Source organism: Garra rufa, chromosome 9, assembly GCF_049309525.1.
Source record: "Garra rufa chromosome 9, GarRuf1.0, whole genome shotgun sequence".
NCBI lineage: Eukaryota > Metazoa > Chordata > Actinopteri > Cypriniformes > Cyprinidae > Garra > Garra rufa.
The window spans coordinates 30,657,459-30,673,074 of record NC_133369.1 but is presented as its reverse complement, the minus strand read 5'-3'; the positions used below and the strand labels follow the sequence as shown (position 1 = coordinate 30,673,074).

The 15,616-nt window shown below is 38.5% G+C and overlaps 1 protein-coding gene across 1 annotated transcript; it reads right to left on the bottom strand.

The window, feature by feature from the left end:
- Positions 1 to 11,461: 11,461 nt before the first annotated feature.
- On the bottom strand, positions 11,462 to 15,247 carry LOC141343225 (uncharacterized). Its single transcript, XM_073847825.1, has 9 exons — positions 15,124 to 15,247; positions 14,435 to 14,713; positions 13,768 to 14,163; positions 13,295 to 13,454; positions 12,958 to 13,190; positions 12,426 to 12,846; positions 12,161 to 12,224; positions 11,956 to 12,115; positions 11,462 to 11,791 (listed from the first exon to the last, which is right to left on the bottom strand). The coding sequence occupies exons 1-9, from the start codon at positions 15,245 to 15,247 to the stop codon at positions 11,571 to 11,573; spliced, it is 2,058 nt and encodes a 685-aa protein (XP_073703926.1). The 3' UTR covers positions 11,462 to 11,570.
- Positions 15,248 to 15,616: the final 369 nt, after the last annotated feature.

The window sequence follows — 15,616 nt, the reverse complement described above, 5'->3', positions numbered from 1 at the left end:
CTGGGGACAATTCCTAGGGTTGTAAATGGACCTGTAAACCGTTTCTGGAGAATTTTTGCCCTTTCCTATGCCATATACCTTCTATGTAGATATCAGAGAACAATTTAAAATATTGAATAAATGCATTCTATGGCACCTTTAAGTGCACTGGAGCAACCGTATCTAAAGTGCTAGAAAAGAGAGAGTCCATAGTTTCTATTACATCAAGTTTTTCTGAGTTATTGGATATGCTGAGGAATTCAGATAAGTTAGGAAGATTACTTACAGTATTCTAAGTATTAAGTAAGTATTCTTTTTTAGTAGAAGTGATGGTTCTACCGTACTTGTAGCAAGGAGTTGAATTTACCGTTTTAGATAACTGAAGTATACACAAGACTAGATAATGATCTGAGATGTCATCACTTTGCTGCAGAATTTCAACGCCATTACAGTTTTTTTCAGTTGCTAACAAGCGTTTGTCCAAACAGTTGTCACATTTTCAAAACTCTAAACACAATTAGCACAGCATCGGTCTTTTGTGGCCATACCATTCATGCATTTCATGTCGTTTTCACCCAATATGCAGTCAGTGAACACATTTCCACAATGCTTACATTTTCTTAACAGACAAGCTATACCTCCCAACAAAATTATGGATTGTTTTTGTAGTATTTACAAATGTTAACACACAACATCCCACAATAGCAAAAACAATATTCCAAACCTTAGATACAGTATAAAAACCTCTGCTTCTGCAATGAAATCAGTTCAAAAACAATATCAATATCAAAAATATATCTCAGCTGATAATAAACAAACAATTGAATAATTGACACACAGCTGATTTATGTTGGGTAAATTGGGCCAACCACAGCTGATTCCAGTCTGGCTTACACTCAGAGGCAGTGGTTATTTTTTTCTATTACATTTACACTTTTACAGTAAAATGTGGACTTTGAGGAGTGAAGTTTTGGAAACAGGGTTGGAGTCAAATCAGGAATGAACTCAACAATTCCAATTCAAAGAAGGACTTGGAATTGGAATTAGAATTCAACAACAATTACAGGAAACAGAGTTGGAATTGAATTGGAATTACAGGAAGTGGAATTCAATTCAGGGAAATTCCACTGAATTACATTTATTGCTGTTTCTGAGCATTTATGTGTGATTGCATTTAGAGACAAACATTTATCAAATGCAAGTAAATAAAAATGAGAACTGTACATTATGAATTAATAATTGAATGACAGTGGTGATACGTTTCTGGATGTACTATACATTCAATATATGATTAGCACATAATATATGTCTCAACTCACAAAAAAAATGAGTCATGTTCATTCATGTATTTCATTCACTTTTTATTGCATCGAATTATCATCATTTCCTGAAATTTGGCATGTGAAATGATCATGCTTAACCAACTAAACATGCAGTACTTTGTATTTCTTTTATGTGTTTGTTGTTTATGTGATTTACAATATTTGATGTACTATAAACTAGCAACTCAAGTGGAATTTTTTGGAATTTATTTGATTTCAATTCTGTTTCCTGACATTCCAATTCCTAATCCAATTACATTCCAGGAAGTGAATTGGACTTTACCATTCATTCTCAATTCAATTCATTGCAAGATTGCATAGATTAGATACAGTAATTTTGTGCTTTTTTTAGACCCCCCCCCCCCCCTTATTTTTTATCTGGGCTTTTTGCTGTTGTTTTTTTGTTCAGAATGCTCTTGTGTGTTTCATGGATATTTTGTTCACTGTAAGCAATACAGTAAAACCTTTTCTGTTCTATCATACCATGTTTCTACTGTAGCTCCTGTAATAAACAGAAAAAGAAACTTATTTGCTTTTTACTGGAATGCTTTTGAATGTGAACATTACTGTACATGTGAACAGACAGTTCCCAACTAAGAAATTTAGTGTCAAAATGGTGGATTGCATGTTTTGCATGCAAATACCTATAAAACTGAAACATAAAAAGTCTATGCAGTTTTTGTAATGTCAACAATAGCCAGTGGTGGAAAGAGTACTGAAAATGTATACTCAATTACAAGTACTGTTACATTGCTGAAATTGTACTCAATTACAAGTAAAAGTACTGGTGTTAAAAAAGTAATTAAGTAAAAGTACAAATTACTCTTCATAAAAACTACTCAGAGTACTAATTACTTTTTAGCTGGTTATTGAATTAGCCATAATTGCTGAATCAGACAAGATCCAGACAATAAAGCACACGCTGCTTTTATGATATCATGGTACTGATCAATCTTAGATGGTTGTTTCCTCTGGGGGGAAAATTAATAGAGGAATTATACAAATTAAATTATAGGTTCCATTCATTACATAACACAATAAGAAAAAAAAAACAGTATGCCTTACTAATATATATTTAAGATATTAAAACAAGTACACAGTAAGCAATGCAAATTAGGAATTAATTAATACAGTCTGTATTACAATGATGATTGATTTGCATGTTCTAGTTAGAGCTGGGTGAAAAGTCCTAAAAATAAAATCCCAGATTTTTTCACAAAAAATCCGATTTACGATTTAAAATAGATTGTTCCCCCTTAAGACATTTAGCTTGTAAAGAAACCCCAGCTTTTCCACAACATATGGGCACCATATATTTTGCAATATACATTGCATCTGCATCCGTGATTGCTTTCCACCAGTCCCCATTCTTATTATACCGGACACAGTAAATGTTTGTAAGACAAATAAATATGAGATGGGAGGAAAATATATATTTCCATGCTTTTCTCTTGCAGTTATATCATATATAAAAATATTAAATTTTGAATACAGAAATATTAAATGATTTAAATAACTGAAACAATCTGCCAGCAGGTGGCAGCAAGACACTGATTTAATGACTGGATCAAATCATTCATTCACTCAGAATAAGCGAGCTGTTTTTATGAATGGGAAATTGAATCATTTCACTAGATTCGTTTAAAAACGCATGTTCATTCATAAACGCTCAGCGGCTCAGATGTGACTTGTTTCAGACTACTTTTGACCACGAAATAGAGCAAAATTAGGCAATAGTGTTATAGTTAGACAATGTAAGTCACTTAATAATAACTTCTTGTTTATTTAACTGTTGTGTTAAATCAATATCTCATTTACAAACTCCCTTAAAAAATATTAAAAGCTGTTACTCATTTTGGATCGCAATATCACAAAGCTCTATTATAATCAAGGATGCTCGCTATACTGTACAATCAGTCTCTTATTTACACTCTCTCAACACTGTTTCTGAAAGGATTCGTGAGATATGTCCGTGATACATTACTCTACGTTGTAAAAACACATAGAAACGGAACTTGTTTTTCGGTTCAAATACTATACCAGGCTTTTCATTGGTCCGTTAAGAAGAGATATTTTTATTGGCTACCGAAATGCCGGTCAGTGGTTAAAATATAATATTCAAATTTCAGTACTCTGTAACGAATTGTGATTTTAAAAGTAATTAAGTAAATTAGTCAGGTTAATTTGTACTCAAGTACAAGTAAAATTACAGACTTAAAATTATACTCATGAAAGTACAAATACCCAAAAAATGTACTTACAGTTTTTTCCAATTGCTAACACACAATTTTTCAAACTGGTCTGGTTTTATCAAAATACTTAACACAATTCACAAAACCACACACCCAAACTGCAAAATACCTCATATATCCTGTAAAATGAAGCACTGCAACCGAAACTACACATAGCATTATCAAAATCAAACTTTTGCATGAAATGGCACACACTTCATTCATATTACCAGATTTTTGCCTAACCAACTACACACTCTTGGGCATAATGAAAAGCACCCCCATCTTTAGTATGCTTTGCCATAATACTAAAATATGTACCAGATTGTTCACATGCACAGAAATATGCAGATACACACACATCCTGTTTCAACATTTTTGTTTAATTTTTTTTTTTTTTTTCACTACAGTAAACAAGTCAGTGCAACATATGCACAGCAGATATATTTACATAGGACTGAACAAAAATATTCGGTAACACTTTCTATGAAGCCCTTATTTATAATACATTATAAGGGTATTCTTAAGACATTATAATGAATGCATAATGCATTATAAAAAACCTTATAATATGTTATATCATCTCATGAGTATTCATAAGAACAGTTTTAATGTATTATAATTTGTACTTTTTTGTGATTATAGCTTTTAAGAGAATGATTACCTCCTCATAGTTATAACATATTATAAGTCTCATATCTTGCCATGTTTCTCATGTAACTTTACTTAAAGCATACAAAGACCACTTATAAGTAATTATAATATTTCCCAAAGAACCCTAAGATCAGGTATCAGTTTAGATAAATGTGTAAAAATGTGTAATATGAACAGTTGGATGATTTTGATGGTACCCTTCAGACAGCTTTTGATAAGTAACTCTGCAACTGCATGTCAGCTAGCAGTAATTGTTATTATGCTGAATATATGCTAACACTAAATTTCGATGTTTCCCCAAAAGACAAACTATTATGCTATATTATAAGTAACTTTGCAAGTACATGAACATTCTACCTAGCCCAACCATAACCTAAGCCTACTAATACTCTAAGGAGTGTTAGTTGGCATTTAGTTAGAAAGTTTAAGCTTATAGTCAATAGACTTAGGGGACAGTCAAAATAAAGCGTAATATAATGTAAAAAAATAAATGTAATATGATATAGTCCATTATAAATTAAAAAGATTTAATATGCCGTTCATTGTGTGTTATAAATGATCATAATCTTAAAAGTTATAACCTCAAATACTCAAGTATTATAATGTATTATAATTGTTATTACAGTTTTTTCCAATTGCTAACACACTAAAATGACATGCACAGCACAATTACTTAAACTGACACACAGAGAGCAAAACTTCTTCTCAAGTCTCCAAAAGTCTAAACACATTTTCTGCTTTACACACATTTTGCAATTCAAAATGACACTTTTTAAATGCACTGAAAACAGTTCTCTGCATAAGACACAACAATCTGACATAAAGTCACATGCTTGCCATTTCAAAACCCTGCTATTCAAAATGACACTGCATGAGCTAATTGGCCAATTACATGTGCCACCTATCCAAACACCTCAATGGTTAATTGTGAACACTTCAATCAGGATGTAAGCACTATAAAAAGACCACAGCTGAGAACTTTTGGTAACACTTTCTATGAAGCCCCTATTTATAACACATTATAAGGGTATTTCTAAGGCATTATAATAAATGCATAATGCATTATAAGAAACCTTATAATATGTTATACTATCTCATGAATAATCATAATAACAATTATAATACATTATAATACTTGAGTATTTGAGGTTATAACTTTTAAGATTATGATCATTTATAACACACAATGAACGGCATATTAAATCTTTTTAATTTATAATGGACTATATCATATTACATTTATTTTTTTACATTATATTACGCTTTATTTTGATGGTCCCCTAAGTCTATTGACTATAAGCTTAAACTTTCTAACTACATGCCAACCAACACTCCTTAGAGTATTAGTAGGCTTAGGTTATGGTTGGGCTAGGTAGAATGTTCATGTACTTGCAAAGTTACTTATAATATAACATAATAGTTTGTCTTTTGGGGAAACATCGAAATTTAGTGTTAGCATATATTCAGCATAATAACAATTACTGCTAGCTGACATGCAGTTGCAGTTATCAAAAGCTGTCTGAAGGGTACCATCAAAATCATCAAACTGTTCATATTACACATTTATCTAAACTGATACCTGATCTTAGGGTTCTTTGGGAAATATTATAATTACTTATAAGTGGTCTTTGTATGCTTTAAGTAAAGTGACATGAGAAACATGGCAAGATATGAGACTTATAATATGTTATAACTATGAGGAGGTAATCATTCTCTTAAAAGCTATAACCACAAAAAAGTACAAATTATAATACATTAAAACTGTTCTTATGAATACTCATGAGATGATATAACATATTATAAGTTTTTTTTATAATGCATTATGCATTCATTATAATGTCTTAAGAATACCCTTATAATGTATTATAAATAAGGGCTTCATAGAAAGTGTTACCGAATATTTTTGTTCAGTCCCATGTAAATATATCTGCTGTGCATATGTTGCACTGACTTGTTTACTGTAGTGAAAAAAAATAAAATAAAAAAATGTTGCAACAGGATGTGTGTTTATCTGCATATTTCTGTGCATGTGAACAATCTGGTACATATTTTAGTATTATGGCAAAGCATACTAAAGATGGGGGTGCTTTTCATTATGCCCAAGAGTGTGTAGTTGGTTAGGCAAAAATCTGGTAATATGAATGAAGTGTGTGCCATTTCATGCAAAAGTTTGATTTTGATAATGCTATGTGTAGTTTCGGTTGCAGTGCTTCATTTTACAGGATATATGAGGTATTTTGCAGTTTGGGTGTGTGGTTTTGTGAATTGTGTTAAGTATTTTGATAAAACCAGACCAGTTTGAAAAATTGTGTGTTAGCAATTGGAAAAAACTGTATGATTATTCATGAGATAGTATAACATATTATAAGGTTTTTTATAATGCATTATGCATTTATTATAATGCCTTAGAAATACCCTTATAATGTGTTATAAATAGGGGCTTCATAGAAAGTGTTACCAAAAAGTTCTCAGCTGTGGTCTTTTTATAGTGCTTACATCCTGATTGAAGTGTTCACAATTAACCATTGAGGTGTTTGGATAGGTGGCACATGTAATTGGCCAATTAGCTCATGCAGTGTCATTTTGAATAGCAGGGTTTTGAAATGGCAAGCATGTGACTTTATGTCAGATTGTTGTGTCTTATGCAGAGAACTGTTTTCAGTGCATTTAAAAAGTGTCATTTTGAATTGCAAAATGTGTGTAAAGCAGAAAATGTGTTTAGACTTTTGGAGACTTGAGAAGAAGTTTTGCTCTCTGTGTGTCAGTTTAAATAATTGTGCTGTGTATGTCATTTTAGTGTGTTAGCAATTGGAAAAAACTGTAATTACAGTAACGTGAGTAGTTGTAATTCGTTACCTCCACCACTGACAATAGCCAGTATTTTGAAACCTGGTGTACTTTGATTGACTGCATGTACCTTTTGAAGTGAAAACAAGTGTTATTCTTTGACAGAATAATTTCATTTTGAGTCAGGTTTCCAGTGTTTTGGTAAAGTTAGTGTGTGCAGAGAAAGATGTGTTCTATTTTGAAATGAAGAGTTAGTATATATTTAACAAAATGTATTTTTGAGAAGAAAATTATCCATTTGGCCAATTGTGTTTTGTAGGTGTGAGTCTGTGTTAAGAGTTTAGAAAAAGTATCTGAAGTATGGGTAAGCGCTTGTTAGCGATTGAAAAAAACTGTAACATCAATTCCATGTGACAGTATTAAATCTAGAGTATGATTTTGACAATGAGTAGGTCCTGACACATGTTTTCTAACCCCAAAAGAGTTCCGAATGTCTATAAATGCTGTTCCTAATGCATCTTTTTCATTATCAACATAGATGTTAAAATCACCCACTACTAATACTTTATCTGCGGCCAACACTAACTCGGATACAGTGTTGTTTTCATCAACGATGATGATGACGAAATCATTTCGTTGACGCCACTTTTTTTCATGACAATAACGAGACGATGACGAGATAAACATGGCTCGTTGATGACTAAAACATGACGAGACGTGTGTGAGTTTTCATTGACGAGACGAGAATAGACGAAAATGTTAGTGGGTGGTCCGTCAGACATTTAAAATGCATGACATTTCTGCTTATTGTGCATGCCAATAAAAACTTAAAAAGTATCTGACGCTATGGCAAGCCGTTTTTGCATTAAATACTCTTTGCTATACTAGTATGGCAAGCCGTTTTAGCATACCATCCTTGTTTGTCTTTTATGTTCTAAAACATTCCTTCATCATTGTAATTATTGGTGAAAATAGTCGATCCGGAAGCTCACATTGTGTTGAACTATAGATCTGCTATTTTCAGAACTTATAAGTGACACTACCCAGCAGCAAAATACTTACTGACCTACATTAATTTGTTAAAATACTACTTTTTCCCCTTTTTTTGACTAAAACTAGATTAAAACCTTTTTGACTTTTCGTCGACTAAAACTAGACTAAAACCTTTCTGACTTCTTGTCGACTAAAATTGGACTAAAACTATCACATATAGAAGTGACTAAAATTTGACTAAAACTAAGAAGCATTTTAGTCCAAAAGACGAAGACTAAGACTAAATCTAAGATGGTTGTCAAAAACAACACTGCTCGGATAGAAAATCAGCAAATTCTTTATTAAAGTCTGTATGGTGTCCTGGTGGCCTGTAAAAAGTAGCCAGTACAAACGTCACGGGAGATTTATCATTAACACTTGTTTCTCTGGATAATGTTAGCTTTTAGACGCAGCTCATGTTTATAACAGTAATCTTGGGGGATGGACTCATTTAAAATAATGTAATCATCTGGTTTTAGCCAGGTTTCTGTCAAACAGAGCACATCTAGGTTATGATTAGTGACGCTTTGGGAACCAAAGTGACCACGCTCTGAATCACGTGTGTAATCCGTCCAATGGAATTGTGTGACGTCACCGACCAGGAAGCTTAAAAGCACGTTCGGTGAGAACAGCACTAGCTTTCGAATGAAGCAAGCGCTGCAGGGATGCCGGAAGTATGGCCTCGAGACGCAGTGTCTCGTTCTCTTCAGGGAACTAGGGTTACATACGTAACCTGAGGCGTTCCCTTCCAGGAATTTCGAGCTGCGTCAAAACGCTTTGGGAACGAGATGCCCACTCCACCATACTGAAGAAGTGTCCCTGCCCAGAATTAGGGCGAGAGAACGAAGGAGCCAGGAGGCTCGGAATCTAGGCTGTAGAACCTAGCGAAGGTTACGGGCATGGACCAACCCGCAGTGTTACAAATCTCCTCCAGGGAAAGTCCCGAGAAGAAAGCTTCAAGGCAGATACTGAATGGGTAGAGTGAGCCTTGGCTCCCAGGGTGAGGGGAGACCAGAGGACTCAAGGGCTACCGAGATGGCATCCAAAATCCACCGGCTTATGGAAGGCTAGCAGGATTGCCTCTCCTAGGAGGGCCAAAACAGACCAAAAGTTGGTCAGCCTTCCTCCACAGAGTAGTTCTGTGAATGTATGCGCCCAGTGCTCACACTGGACACACACAAATAAGCTTCTGATGGCCAGGCTCCCGAAAGGGAGGAGGATGAAAAGCCTGCAAAACGACAAGGCGTGGTGCAAAGGTGGGGACCATATGGAGGTATCCCGCATTGGGATACCGAAATGCTTTGGCCATACCAGGCACAAAGTCAAAAAGGAAAGGGCCACAGAGAGGGCCTAAAGGTCCCCAACCCTCTTGGGAAAGGTTCAAGGGGAGGCTCACACATAGCCTCTAGCACCACAGCCAGGTCCCACGTAGGGACGCGAGAGCATACTGGAGGCCTCAACCTCAGCTCACCGCAGAGGAAACATGTAACTAGAGGGTGTCTGCCCACTGAGAGCCACCGAGAGGGGTGTGGTAAGCCGAAATAACCGCCACGTAAACCTTCAGGGTGGAGTGGGTCAACCCTGCGAAGAGGTGGCCTGCAGGAACTCCAGCACTGTACCAACCGGGCAGTTAACTGGGTTGAGCTGGCGGTCTCCGCACCAATAAGTGAAGAGTCTCCACTTCAAGGCATACAGTTTCCTCGTAGAGGGAGTTCTGGAAGGAGAATGGTCTCCACAACCTCGGTTGAGAGACCGGAAGCTATGAGCTGGGCCCCCTCAGAGGCCACACCCACAGCTTCCAAGCTCCGGGCGGGGGTGAGGAATCACCCCTGCCTGTAAGAGGAGATCCCTCCTGACGGAAACTCTGTGGAGAGCCGCCAAGAAGGGAAATCAGGTCCGAGAACCAAACTCGGCCTGGCCAGTACGGGGCTGTGGACCTCGTCCTGGCACACTCTCGCCAGAACTCCCAGGAGCAGAACAATCGGGGGCGTACAGATGTAGCCTCAGCCAGGAGGGTTGGATGACTCAGAGAGACAAAGTGCTCTCCAAATCTGCTTCACCGCATAGGGGTGAAGCATTAATTCCCCGGGCCCCGGCCCCTGCCTCGACAGGATGTCTGCTCCCAAGTTGAGATGCCCAGGGATGTGAACTGCTCTCGGTGGAGGAGTTCCCCTGGGACCACACAGGGATCTGGTGCGCCAGCTGTGCAAGGGGTGCGAACGCAGACTTCCCTGGTGGTTGATGTAAGAGGCCACCGCTGTGTTGTCGGTGCGCGCCAACACATGGTGATCTCTTAGGTCTGGGAGAAAGTGTCTCAGAGCCTGAAACACGGCCAACATCTCCAGGCAAAGAGTGCCACATGAGATGATGACCCCTCCGTAAACCAAGGGCTGAGCGGCCACTCATGACCGCTCCTCAACCAGTGAGGGACGCATCTGTTGCAAGCATGCCACGGCAACAAAGAGCTCCCCACACTGGGCCAAGATGGTCTTGAGCCACCACTGTAGGTGTCTTATGTACAGCAGGCCAAAATATATCACCTTGGACACAGCTGCCATAGACCCAGCAGTTTCTGGAACTGCTTCGCAGTGAGTGACTAGCCCTCTTTCACCCTCGCGACCGCGGTGCGGATCGAGTCGATACGAGCAGGAGACATTTGTGCCTGCATTGTGGACAAATCTCACACCACGCCCAGATAAGTGGTCCTCTAAATGGAGAAAGCACACTTCTCTTGGCGTTATTAGTCTTAACCCCAACACTTCCAAGACAGAACAACACCTCGATGTTGAACTGCCAACTGCTCAAATTGAGCCAACATCAACTAACCGTTGATGTAGTTGAGCATGCAGATGCCCTGGAATCGCAGAGGAGCCAGAGCTGCATCCACACACTTCGCGAAAGTGCTGGGTGAGAGTGCAGGGCCAAAGGCCGCGGGCTGAGCAGCCACTCATGACCGCTCTCCAGCCAGTGAGGGACGCATCTGTCACAAGCGTAACACAGTGACACAGAATGAAATGCTGCTGCTTAATTGAAGGACATAGTGACACTCTCAAATAAAAGCTGTGCAAACTGGCACATAAAAACAGAGTGACACACACACACACACACACGCATAGAGCGCTTGCTGAATGGCAGAAAGCTGGTGCTGTTCTCACCGAACGTGCTTTTAAGCTTCCTGGTCGGTGACGTCATCACGCTTTACATGTGGCAAGTGGTGCAAACAACAATTTCAGGAGAAGAAGCCATTACTCAATGTGATTGCATTATGGTTCCAACTTACCACTGTTGTTTGATTAATTCCTGAAGAACAGATCAGGGGGAGAAACAATGGAGCAGGAGAAAAAAGAAAACAGTAGTATACGCAATAAATAGAAACGTGAATGGCAAGCTAACCGGCCAATGGAATGCTAACCCACTGCACTCGCGGAAACACAAAAATCTAAGAATTACAGTATTAAAACAGAGTACTAGCATTTCTGTTGTTTTAGTAACGTAATGCTACTCCACATTTGTTTTTGGGTTTTTTTGCTTGTATGTTTTTTACCTATGCTTTTTTCTTTTGTTTTTAACTGTACTCTTGTTTTAACTGCAGTAATCGCCGACTTTTGAGGTCTGAATTGAGAATTGTCAGTTGCTTCAAGAAGCCTGTGTTGGGCCTGATCCATTTCACCTCTAAGACATGGTCAATGGCATCCTCTACCATCATGTTATGGTGGATCATCAGGTATGCCAGAACAAGTGTGGCAGAGCGACTGATACCCATTTTGCAGTGCACCAACACCTTATCTGTGGAAATAAAGAAACCAGAAATACAGTCAAAGCAAAGTAATTTCCTAGATAGCTTGTCACTGTGTAGGACACTTGATCAATGAAAAGCAAATATAAAAAGTGTGTGTGTGTGTGTGTGTGTGTGTGTGTGTGTGTGTGTGTGTGCGCGCATCAGCTCTTACTCTTTGGGTTACTCAGGGCCTGGTGGATGAACTGTGCAGCTGGGAAGAAGTAATCGCTGATGTTAAACGAGCATTTGTCCACTGCAGGCACCTCGTAGTAGTTGATGTTCCTGCCTTGGTAATATGTCACCCCTGTATTAACCTTTCCTTTTAGGCTTTTCTTGCTTGGCATTTCAAACAAGACATTCAAGCTCTTATCCACTGCTGCAGCATTCAGGATGTGGTTAATACCCATCCCTTTCAGTTTGGCTCGGTTTCTTGCTGTCTCTCTGCAAAAGAACACAATAGATTAAATTAGTATTTCATTATAAGTGGATTCACAATGTAGAATTTTTAAACAACTCTGACAGTGAGAGAAATATAACTAGTGTGTTTGACTCGTGTTCATACTGCTGCATTACATTGTTATATTAACACAAGGTTTGGTATTATATGTCATAAATGTGGCAGTCAGTGTGTTTTAGACTTACTCATTTCCAATGTAGATTTTGGGCCAGACCTCAGTGACAGGTGTCCAGTCCAATATACATTCATCCAGGCGATCCCGAAGTTGAAGGACGCTTTGAGGGACATGATTTTCTAACACTAAAAGCTCTTTCCGCACTTGAGGTTCGGGTTTAGGTCTGCTTGGACCTGGCTCACACCATAACTCTGGAACAAGCTGTGCTTCTGGGTCCTCTTTGTTTTCCATTTGTTGTTTCCGCTGTGTTATGAGGTTCGAATTGAGGGCTATTAGCTGCCTCAAGAAGTTCCTGCTTGGCCTGACCCATCTCTTGTCTATGACATGGTCAATGGCATCCTCTAATAACATTTCATGGTGGATCATCAGGTATGCCAAAACAAATGTGGCGGAGCGGCTGACACCATCTATGCAGTGCACTAACAACTTATCTGGGGACATAAAAAAGAAAAACACTCAAAACAAATTCATCCATACACAGTTTGTCACAGTACAATAAATGATGGATGATATATTGTGTGTTTGTGTGTGTCAGCTCTTACTTTCTGTGTTACTCAGGGCCTTGTGGATGAATTCTGAAGCTGGGAATAAGTCCTTGCTGATGTCAAACCTGTGTTTATCCATTACAAGCACACCGTTGTACGTGATATTCATTTCTATGTAATAATCCGCTCTTATGTCGATCTTTCCTTCGAGATATTCCTTATATGCCACAGTGTTCAGGATGTGGGTAATACCCATCTCCCTCAGTTTGATTCGGTCCATCGCTGTCTCTCTGCACAAAAACACAACAGCCTAGATTAGTCTTGCATTAAGAATTTACAATGTAGAATTATAAATCAACTCTTGTTCATATGGGTAGTAGTGTGTTGCACTTACTCATTTCCAATGAAGACATTGGGCCAGACCTCAGTGACAGGTGTCCACTGCACTCTACATTTGCACATGCGGCGCTCCAGTCGGAAAATGTTTAGAGTGGTTAAATGGTCGTTTAACGCTGACAACTCTGTTGTCACTTGAGGTTCAGGAGCACTTGGACCTGCAACACACAATTGTTCTGCCTCAACCAGATCCACTTCAGGTTCTGCTTCAGGACCTAGGGTACACAATGGCTCTGGAACAGGCTCTGCTGAAATCCCAATAGGCTCCACTCTGTTTTTCTGGAAGGATTTTTTCACAGTCTTCCATCTTCTTCGGAAGAATGCACAGATTGTTTTGCTCTTCCTCACTGTAGTTGTTTCAGATAAAAGAAGAAAAAACAAAAAATAAGCTTAGAAACACTTCTAACTACAGAATAAATATAAATATGATATCTCACAGTAATGTATTTCAAATGGTCTGTTTTCATTCACCTTTTGGGCCGGTCGTCTCAGTGGTCATGCCACTCTGATCATTCTCATTCTCTGAGATGGTGCTAATGATGTCAGCCTTCAGCTGCACATCTCTCTTTTGTGTGGACTTTGTTGTCACTTGATGTTCAGGACCACTTGGACCTGGGATACACAATTGCTCTTCATCAACCAGATCCACTTGAAGTTCTGGTTGAAGCCTGTTTGGAGCTGGGACACACAGCTGATCTGCATCAACCAGATCCACTTCGGATTTTGGTTTAGGACCTGGGACACAAGGTGGCTCTGGATCAGGCTGTGCTGAGATCCCAATAGCCTCCACTCTGTTTTTCTGGAAGTATTTTTTTGAAGCCTTCCATGGTCTTTGGAAGAATGCACAGGTTTTGTTGCTCTTCCCCACTTTAGAATTTTCAGATATAAGAAGAAAAACAAGTAATGAGCTATTAGAAACATCGCTAACCATGAATAATCCATCGAACTTCTAGGATTGTGCTAATGTTCCGCTGTTTGACATTGGTGACTTTATTTAATAAAGTCAACATACAATTGTTGCTCTGTGGCACACATTAGATGTGTTGTATGAATGGATCATTTACATATTTAATAAACATGCTATATTATTGCACATTGGTGTTTGCGTCTACTGTAATGTGTTTCTGTTGACATTCACCTTTTGGGCAGGTCTTCTCATTGGTTGCAGAAGAACTATTCATGCTGCCCTGATCTTGCCCATTCACTGAGATGGTGCTGCTGATGTCAGCCTTCAGCTGCACATCTCTCTTTTGTGTGGAATTTGTTGTCACTTGATGTTCAGGACCACTTGGACCTGGGATACACAATTGCTCTTCATCAACCAGATCCACTTGAAGTTCTGGTTGAAGTCTGTTTGGAGCTGGGACACACAACTGATCTGCATCAACCAGATCCACTTCGGGTTTTGGTTTAGGACCTGGGACACAAGGTGGCTCTGGATCAGGCTGTGCTGAGATCCCAATAGGCTCCACTCTGTTTTTCTGGAAGGAGTTTTTGAAAGCCTTCCATGTTCTTCGGAAGAATGCACAGGTTTTGTTGCTCTTCCTCACTTTAGTGTTTTCAGGTAAAGGAAGAATAACAAATAATAAGCTATTAGAAACATCGCTAACCACAGATTAAACATAAATAATCCATCTAACTAAGAGGATTGTGCTAATGTTCTCCTGTTTGACATTGGTGACTTTAACAGAGTCAACATGCAATAGTTGCTCTGTGGCACACATTAGATTTGTTGTATGAATGGATCTTTTACATATTTAATAAATACGCTATATTTTTGCACATCGGTGTTTGCATCAACTGTAATGTATTTCTTTTGACATTCACCTTTTGGGCAGGTCTTCTCATTGGTTGTAGAAGAATTATCCATGCTGCCCTGATCTTTCCCATTCACTGAGATGGTGCTGCTAATGTCAGCCTTCAGCTGCTCAGCTCTCTTCTGTGTAGACATGACGTCTGATGTACTGTTTAGTACTGTCAGATATTGTTGTCAAACTGTATCTGATATTATCAGATGTACAGCTGTCGAACTATTACTAATACACACTGTGTGTGAGACTGACTTTACAGATTCTCTCTATAAACTATGTATTTCTACACGCTGAATATAGACTGTATCTGTATTGACTCAAGTCTTTGCTCCGTGACTCTTCGCTTTCGCTCGGAATATCACTGAACTTCAGAGATACTGCAAGTGTTCGAAAACAATTAAATGGCGCGTATCCTTGAAGTTCCACAGTTGCCATAGAAACGGAATGTTTACTACAAGCGGCGAAACTCAGAAGCATATGGTTGGTCAGAAGACCGGACATTAGGTATT